The 8,155-nt window shown below is 61.9% G+C and overlaps 2 protein-coding genes across 3 annotated transcripts; both read left to right on the top strand.

Annotated features, from left to right (window-relative positions):
- The first annotated feature begins 6 nt into the window (after nucleotides 1–6).
- Nucleotides 7–5,242, top strand: EFHD2 (EF-hand domain family member D2). 2 transcript variants are annotated; one of them, XM_015648543.1, is made up of 4 exons: nucleotides 7–105; nucleotides 3,799–3,946; nucleotides 4,078–4,212; nucleotides 4,346–5,242. In XM_015648543.1, exons 1-4 carry the CDS (start codon nucleotides 86–88, stop codon nucleotides 4,478–4,480), a joined length of 438 nt encoding a protein of 145 aa, XP_015504029.1. In that variant the 5' UTR covers nucleotides 7–85; the 3' UTR covers nucleotides 4,481–5,242. The 2 variants fall into 2 exon arrangements, with proteins under 2 accessions (XP_015504029.1, XP_015504030.1); XM_015648544.3 differs by lacking the exon at nucleotides 7–105 and adding an exon at nucleotides 1,683–1,802.
- A 585-nt stretch (nucleotides 5,243–5,827) lies between these two features.
- CTRC (chymotrypsin C) lies at nucleotides 5,828–7,616 on the top strand. Its single transcript, XM_015647971.2, has 8 exons — nucleotides 5,828–5,962; nucleotides 6,072–6,163; nucleotides 6,250–6,347; nucleotides 6,429–6,554; nucleotides 6,666–6,802; nucleotides 6,880–7,025; nucleotides 7,139–7,291; nucleotides 7,393–7,616. The coding sequence occupies exons 1-8, from the start codon at nucleotides 5,923–5,925 to the stop codon at nucleotides 7,408–7,410; spliced, it is 810 nt and encodes a 269-aa protein (XP_015503457.1). The 5' UTR covers nucleotides 5,828–5,922; the 3' UTR covers nucleotides 7,411–7,616.
- The last annotated feature ends 539 nt before the right edge of the window (nucleotides 7,617–8,155 follow it).

Below are 8,155 nucleotides of genomic sequence, written 5' to 3'. Positions count from 1 at the left end.
CGAGGGCTCGCCCGGGGGCGGTGGCCGCCGAGTCTTCAGCCCCGCTGGGGAGTTCCGCGAGTTCTCCCGGAGGCAGCTCCGCGACATGGAAAGGCTCTTCCGACAGTGAGTGTGGGGCGCGGGGAGAGGGGGTCCCCCGGGAGAGGAGGGTCCCCGGGGAGAAGGGGTCCCCGGGGCGGGCGGAGAGCCCCGGGCATCCGCGGATCGCGGTTCCTGCATCCCCCGCTATCCCGGCTTCTGGCAGCGAAGATGCCCCAGCGCCTCCCGCCCCGTTCCTGCGGGCGAGACCCCCTGTTCCTTGTGAGAGGGACCCCCCCATGCACCCCAGCCTCTTGCGGGAGGGATCCCCGGCTCCTTGTGGGAGACTCCCCCCGCCCCAGCTGTGTGCAGCAGGGATGCCGAGACACCTCCAGCTCCTTGCAGGAGGGATCCCCCGCCTGCCTCTCTCAGGAGGGATGCCAGGGACACCCCTCTCCTCCCACGGCCCCTCACAAGATTGGTGCCGGGGACACCTTCCCCCAGCTCCTTGCCGGGGGCGTTCCGGTGCGCCCCTAAATTCTTGCAGAAGGAACCTCCTGTCCCCCATGAGGGGGGTACGCTGGTGCTGAGGCCAGAGAAAGGGGTCTGGAAAAGGGGGGAACCGGGGACCCCCACATTCCCTCTGCCGCATCACCAAGGGATCCCAGATCCTGCAGCTCCCGGGGCCGCAGAGGCCGGGCTGGCGCATCCTCAGCATCCCTGCCCGCGCTGCCTGCCACCACGCGTGACTCGGAGCACGAGCTCGGCCCCCGGCCCCTGGGAACGGGGGGGAGCTGGCAGCCAGCCTCCAGCCCTGGAAATTTCCAGGGGGAGCCAGAAATCGGGGTGATTCCAAGCGGGAGTAGCCGGGGGCAAAACGGGACGGCCCGGAGCATCCCCATGGATCCCGAGCTGGGTGCTTTGTGCGGGAGGCGTGGGGACAGACTCCGGGAGAGCGCGGAGAGAGGGAACAGGCGGAGGCATGGCTGCGATGTGCCAATGCCCTCATCCCGTCTGGCACCGGGGGAGGATCCGCATCGCCCTCCGGGCTGGTCTCGCTCGGGGTTGGAGCGCGGTGACGGCCGAAACACGAGGTTTGGGGTGCAGGCACACCCTGGTGCCGCACGGATGTCCCCGTGTCCTGCTGGGGGCTGTCACCCACCGGCAGAGCATGGCAGAGGGGCAGGGACAGCAGGAGCTGCGGCGGGGACAGCTCCCGGGGACCGAGGTGGCCGTGCCGGGGACAGAGGTGGCCGTGCCGGGGATCGCGGTGGCCGTGCCGGGGATCGCGGTGGCCGTGCCCGGGACAGCGGTGGCCGTGCCAGGGGACCGAGGTGGCCGTGCCGGGGACAGCGGTGGCCGTGCCCGGGACAGCGGTGGCCGTGCCGGGGACAGCGGTGGCCGTGCCGGGGATCGCGGTGGCCGTGCCGGGGATCGCGGTGGCCGTGCCGGGGATGGCGGTGGCCGTGCCCGGGACAGCGGTGGCCGTGCCCGGGACAGAGGTGGCCGTGCCGGGGACAGCGGTGGCCGTGCCGGGGATCGCGGTGGCCGTGCCGGGGATGCTCCAGGAGCAGATGGCAGGGAGGGTGTGGGCGCCGTGTGTTTGCCCTGCCAGCTGCGGCGTCTCGCTGCAGCGAAAGGAGCAGCGCCCGGGCTGCGAGCACCGGGAGCACCCGAGGGAAGGATGCTCTGCCCCGCTGTCCTCGCTGCTGCCGGCCTCGGGGTGTGAAAATGCGGCTGGAGAGGGTCAAGTGATGCCAGGAAGGGTTTTGGCCCTTTGGGAGGTGCGGGATGCTGGTGTGAAAAACGAGCTTCACATATTTTTATATAGAATTTAAAAGTTTAATAGACAATTTGGAGGTAAAAATAAAGTATACAGATCCAGCTGGGTGTCTCTGCATTCCCCTCACTAACAAAGGATTGTCCCTTAAAAACAACATATCCATAAATTCTCACACATATTCAGACATTCTTCTTTAGTTTTTTCTTGTTCCTGTGTTTAGTTTTTACCTTGCCCCCTTCCCAACAGATCAATCTTCTTGGTGCCACTGGGTTTTATATCCTCCAATAACAGATGTAATAATTTTTTTTCTTGGAGGACAAGATAATCTTAATAATGCAGGGGGGTCTCTGATTATCTTTTCAGCCTCTGGGTTATATAAAAATAAAGTAGTTTGTGCTTTAATATCATGTTATAGCCTAACATATATATGTATTATACCACTAAATTTCATCAATAACAGAAATAAAAGAAGCTATATTAGTACAACAAAGTTTTCTAACCTTTTGCATATAACATTCATTATAATATTTGTGAAAAGCCAATAATACAATATGCACTTGTAACACTGGTATCCCAAAAAAATCAGAGGAGGGGATTGAGAGAAAGGAGGTGCCCTGCACCCTTGGCAGAGAAACTCTGAGGGATGCAGGATGGAGAAGGACTTCTGGCAAGGGCATGGAGTGACAGGACAAGGAGGAAAGTCTTCAGAAGTGACAGAGGGCAGGGTTAGTTTGGGTGCTGGGAGAAAGTTCATCCCTGTGAGGGTGGGGAGGGCTGGCACAGAGTGCTCAGAGAAGCTGTGGCTGCCCCTGGATCCCTGGAAGTGTCTAAGGGCAGGTTGGACAGGGCTTGGAGCAGCCTGGGATGGTGGAAGGTGTCCCTGCCCATGGGTTGGAATGAGGTGATGTTCACAGTCTGTTCCAAACCATTCCATGAGGGGTATTAGAGGTAAAAACCACGTGGGCTCTGTGCCCACAGCCCCACTCTGAAGGTGCTGGCACTCAGCAGACAGGGGTGAGCAGGAGCAGCCCCTCTCGGGGTCCCTGGCAGATGAGGAAGGTGCTGCTGGAGACACAGACAGAGCAGACAGCAGCAGGGGAGGTACAGATGAGTCACAGCCCTGCAGCATGGGGAGCCGGGGCTCTGCGTGGCTGCTGCAGTGACAAGATCCCAAAAAAAGGAGCCCTGTCACAACGGGTACAGCGGGTGGCTGCCCACCTACAGCGTGTGCAGCTGTACCGAGCGAGGCTCCGTGCTGGCTCCCCGTGGAGATCCCGCTGTGCCACAGCCCACACAGGGGAGCAGACAGCGGGGTGGCTGTGGGGTGGCTGTGGGGTGGCTATGGGGTGGCTGTAGGGTGGCTATGGGGTGGCTGTGGGGTGGCTATGGGGTGGCTGTGGGGTGGCTATGGGGAGGCTGTGGGGTGGCTGTAGGGTGGCTATGGGGTGGCTATGGGGTGGCTGTGGGGACAGTGCCATGGCCACAGGTCTCAGGAGGGGCGTTCCTGACCCGTCTGTGGGTAGCATCAGTGAGCAGAGCTGTGCCCAAAGCTCTCAGCCAAGCCCAGCACCTGGCCAGGGGTGGAGCATGGATGGCACAGGCTCTGGGCAGTGAGGATGGGGCACCTGGAGGTGTCACAGTGAGGAGGAGGTGGTGACAGAGCAGTGCCCGGTGGCCTTAGCCCCAGGCCTGTTATCCCATGCTCAGGCTGCTGGCACAGGGAGCTGGCAGCAGGCTTGGCAGCGTCCTGGCAGGTTCTCCTGCCAAGCACAGCACGGAAACAGGAGCGATCCTGGATAATGCTCTGGGGGGTTGTTAGCGGTTCACAGCTTCCCCGTGGTCTGGAGAGCTGCCAGAGACCATCAGTGCACAAGTCCTTGCTGTTCCCTCTTTGTTCCCCAGGCCAAAGAGAGCTGGGTGTGCTGCTGGGGGGCACTGTGGGGGGCTGTGTGGGCTCTGCACCCCGTGGTGATGTGTCAGGATCATCCTGTGTGCAGGTACGACGCAGGGAATGACGGCTTCATTGACCTGATGGAGCTGAAGCTGATGATGGAGAAACTGGGGGCTCCACAGACGCATCTGGGACTGAAGAACATGATCAAGGAGGTGGATGAAGACCTGGACAGCAAGCTCAGCTTTCGAGAGGTGAGGGGATAGGAGGCACCACGCTGGCAGGGAGATGTCCCCAGCCGCTCTTCGGGCTGGTGAGACGGTGGGCAGTGGCCATGGTGGCTTTGGGGTCTTCAGGGAGCCAATGCTACCATCTCCCCTCACAGTTCCTGCTGATTTTCCGGAAGGCAGCAGCGGGTGAGCTGCAGGAGGACAGTGGGCTGCACGCCCTGGCCCGGCTCTCCGAGATCGATGTCTCCACAGAGGGGGTGAAAGGTGCCAAGAACTTCTTTGAGGCCAAGGTGAGGCTCGGGAGGTCCCACTGCAGGATGGCGATGCCCCAGGGCAGTTTGGTGCCGGGTAGGCAGGAGGTGGAGATGTTGGGGTGGGCAGGAGAGCTCGGCAGAGGTCACAGCTGGACATTTCCACCCGCAGGCACAAGCCATCAACGAAGCCAGCAGGTTCGAGGAGGAGATCAAGGCAGAGCAGGAGGAGAAGAAGAAGCAGGCAGAGGAGCTGAAGCAGAGGAAGGCAGCCTTCAAGGAGCTGCAGTCCACCTTCACGCAGTGACAGGGCCGGGCAGGACTGGTCAGCGGTGCCCAGACTGGCAGCGCTGCCCGTGCCAGCCGTGCCGGGAGCGATGCCGGAGCCGCGTCCCGGCGCGGGCTCGGCACAGCGCCCACCTCTCCGGCAGAGCCCAGCCCGCCCCAGCTCCCCCTCCCCTCTTGCTGTGGTGTCTGTAGGTGTTGTTTGTGCCCCCCTCGCCTCCCCAGCGTGCCCCCCACCCTGAGCAGCACCCAGGGGAGCTGTATCCCGAATGTCCCTCCCTGGGACGCCCGTGCCCGGCCTGTTGTGTGTTGTGAGTGCACTGGGAGGTTTGCAGGATGGGGGCTTGTGCAGGTGCTGGGTGTTGGTGTTGCTGTGTGTGACACCAGTGACAAAAGCCATGGCAAGGGCCAGGTGCTGTTAGAGGGGCTCTGTGTGTGTGTGTGTGTGTGTGTGTGTGTGTGTGGTGCTGGGGGGTGGGTGGGTGCCCACCATGCCCACCCCACTGACTTGGAGCCCTCCAGGAGCTGTGTCTCTCTTTATTTTGCTCAAAAGACGTACAGAAGGGCAGCTGCTGGCTCGTGGGGCTGTGTTATGTTTCTTTTCATGTTGTGTTCAGCCTGGCAGGATGAGCATGGTGGCCACAAGTGGCTGCCACTGGTCACTGAGGCTCTCGTGTTTGTGGGTGGCTGTGAAAACCCACATCTGTGTCCCCCGAGTGGTGGCATGGGGGGTGTGTTATGTTTTTTTTTTAATTTAATCCCAAATAAATATTATATTTCTTAAGTGCTGGTTGGTTGCTGGGGTGCAGCTGTGGGATGGGCACGTCTGTGATGGGGGATTGGGTGGGGGGAAGGAGTTTGGGGAGCGGGGTGTGACCCTGGGCACGCGGTTCCCACCGGAGATGGGAATTCCACTGAACAGGAATGAGCCACGTTGGCGTGGGAAGCAGCAGGGGCCTGATCCGGTGTGGGGACCTGGCACTACCAAAGGCCATCAGCTGATGCCTGCACCTGTCCCAGCCTTTAGCAGCTGGGGGGTTTTGGCTGGCCTTGAGCACATCAAGGGTGAGATAAGGGGACCGTGTGCCCGGGGGGGGTGGTGGTGTGGGCAGGCAGTGTCCTGGGGGAATGGGTGCTCAGGGCTGGGAGGCTCCAGGGCTGCCCAGCACCCCAGTGGCAGCACCCTGGCTGGGGGGCTGTGCCCCACAAGGGACCCTGCCCGTTCCTGGAGCAGGGACAGGTGTCCCCACCATGTCCCAGCACAGTGCCAGCACAGGCCGGGCACACGTGGCCGTTCCCAGGTGGGACGGGGAGTGCGATAAGAGGGGACGATGGGGCTGAGGAGCCCCACAGCGTGGGACAGTCCCCACATGGCAGTGGCAAGGCCACCCCAAGGTCCCCGGCAGTGGGGACACCATAAGAGGGGTGAGCAGCCTCACTGCGGCACTTTTGGACAGCACAGCCATGCTGGGAGCCGTGTGTCTCGTCCTGCTGCTGGGCTACGGTGAGTGCAGGGCTTGGGGAAGGCTTGGGGCAGGGGGGACAGCACTGTGGGGCCTGTCACAGCCCCAGCCACGGGCACGGGCAGCCTCTGATGTCCCTTTGTCACACAGCCTACGGATGCGGCCAGCCGGCCGTGCCGCCACAGCTGGGCGCCCGCGTGGTGGGCGGTGAAGACGCCGTAGCCCACAGCTGGCCATGGCAGGTGAGGGGGCACATGGGGACAGGGATGGGGACAGGGATGGGGACAGGGATGGGGACATTCCTGCAGTGACACTGTGCCCCTTGCAGATCTCACTGCAGTACAGTAGCTATGGATCTTGGCGCCACACTTGCGGCGGGACCCTCATCGCTCCCCAGTGGGTGCTGACAGCTGCCCACTGCATCAGGTGGGTGTTGGGGTGCTGGGGGGACCTGTGCCATGGAGGTGAGGTATCTGTGGGGACTGACACCCCCTCTCTCTCTGGCAGCAACTCCATGACCTACCGTGTGGTGCTGGGCAAGCAGGACCTGTCAGTGGATGATGAGCCCGGTTCTTTGGCCGTGGGTGTGGAGAAGATAATCGTCCATGAGAAATGGAACTCCTTCCTCATCATGTAGGGCATGAGATGTATCAGGGGTGGGTCGTGGGTGGCCACAAACCGCTGTCCCCATGGCCAGGAACCCTGTTCTCCTGGCCAGGGACCATGGTTTGTGTCTCCTTGCAGCAACGACATTGCCCTGATCAAGCTGGCCGAGGAGGTGCAGGAGAGTGACACCATCCGCGCCTCCTGCCTGCCTGACGCCGGCAAGATCCTGCCCAACAACTACCCCTGCTACGTCACCGGCTGGGGACGCATCAGGAGTAAGCGGGGTGTCCCCAGCAGGGTCCCCAGCGAGTCCCTGGGGTGTGCAGGGTGTGAGATGTGACTGTCCTTGCAGCCAACGGGCCCCTGGCTGACGTCCTGCAGCAGGCTCTGCTGCCCGTGGTGGACTATGAGACCTGCTCCAAGTGGGACTGGTGGGGCAGCCTCGTGCTCGAGACCATGGTGTGCGCCGGCGGCGACGGCGTCGTCTCCGGATGCAACGTGAGCGTGGGCGCTGCTGGGAGGAGAGGGGATGGAGCCGTGGATGGCCAGGAGGGATGGGAGGAGTTGCTGGAGTGCCCAGGACCCACGGCCTGGAGTGTTTCTGCACACAGGGCGATTCTGGCGGCCCCCTGAACTGCCAGCGCGATGATGGCATCTGGGAGGTTGATGGCATCGTCAGCTTCGGCTCCGGCCTGGGCTGCAACGTGGCCAAGAAGCCGACAGTCTTCACCCGGGTGTCTGCCTACATCGACTGGATCAACGAGGTGGGTGCCCCTTCCTCTGCCCCCGCACAGGGAGCTGGCCACAGCACCCCTGCCCCAGCAGCGCTCTCACCCTGAGCCTCCCCGTGGCTTGTCTTTGGCAGAAAATCGCAGAGAACTGAGGACACGGCCTGCAGCACAAGTACTGAGCGTGATAAAGGCAGCAGTGACAGTCACTGGATGTGATAAAGGCAGCAGTGACAGTCACTGGATGTGATAAAGGCAGCAGTGACAGTCACTGGGTGTGATAAAGGCAGCAGTGACAGTCACTGGGTGTGATAAAGGCAGTAGTGACAGTCACTGAGTGTGATAAAGGCAATAGTGCTGAGCTGGTCTCGTGTGGTTCTTTTGGGGGGACATGGTGGAGCAGAACCAGGGGGCTGTGTCTTGTGGTCCTGGGCTTCTGCCTGTGTGCTGGGGAGAGCCCTGACATCGTGCAGTGAGGCTGGGAAGGGTCCTGGGGAGTCTAAGGTGGGCAGACTTCCCACAAGGTACTCCCAGCTCGGAGCAGAGCCATTGCCGAGCCAAAGGGGTCAAGGCTTGACCAGTGGTTTGATGGGAAAGTGGCTGGAATCTGGCCTGGAGGTCCTGGGGGGCTCTAGGGAACTTGGGGGTGGCTGTAGGGCCCCTGGTTGGCCCAAGGAGGTTTTGGGTGTCTTGGCTGGTGCTGGGATGTCTCAGGGGATCTTGCTGGTACTTGATGGCAGCAGGTTTATGATGGGGGTCTCGAGGTAACTGGGTTGGACCTGGGGGTCATCCTGCAGCCCCACCACATTCCCCTCACCACCTGTGCTGCCAGAGCACTCCCAGTCTGTTCTCACCTCTGGATGCCCTGGGGAAGGAGCAGCCACTGCAGTCCATGTCATG

The sequence above is a fragment of the Parus major genome, chromosome 21 (genome assembly GCF_001522545.3).
Source record: "Parus major isolate Abel chromosome 21, Parus_major1.1, whole genome shotgun sequence".
Classification (NCBI taxonomy): Eukaryota; Metazoa; Chordata; class Aves; order Passeriformes; family Paridae; genus Parus; species Parus major.
The sequence above is the reverse complement of the archived record's forward strand: the minus strand, read 5'-3'. Positions and strand labels throughout refer to the sequence as shown.

Excerpts from the sequence above, each read along its gene's own strand:
- EFHD2 (XM_015648543.1), top strand. The coding sequence starts at position 86 with ATGGAAAGGCTCTTCCGACA. Across the intron at positions 106-3,798 it reads ATGGAAAGGCTCTTCCGACA|GTACGACGCAGGGAATGACG; the intron begins GTGAGTGTGGGG and ends TCCTGTGTGCAG. Across the intron at positions 4,213-4,345 it reads AGAACTTCTTTGAGGCCAAG|GCACAAGCCATCAACGAAGC; the intron begins GTGAGGCTCGGG and ends TTCCACCCGCAG.
- CTRC (XM_015647971.2), top strand. The coding sequence starts at position 5,923 with ATGCTGGGAGCCGTGTGTCTCGTCCTGCTGCTGGGCTACG. Across the intron at positions 5,963-6,071 it reads CGTCCTGCTGCTGGGCTACG|CCTACGGATGCGGCCAGCCG; the intron begins GTGAGTGCAGGG and ends TTTGTCACACAG. Across the intron at positions 6,348-6,428 it reads ACAGCTGCCCACTGCATCAG|CAACTCCATGACCTACCGTG; the intron begins GTGGGTGTTGGG and ends TCTCTCTGGCAG.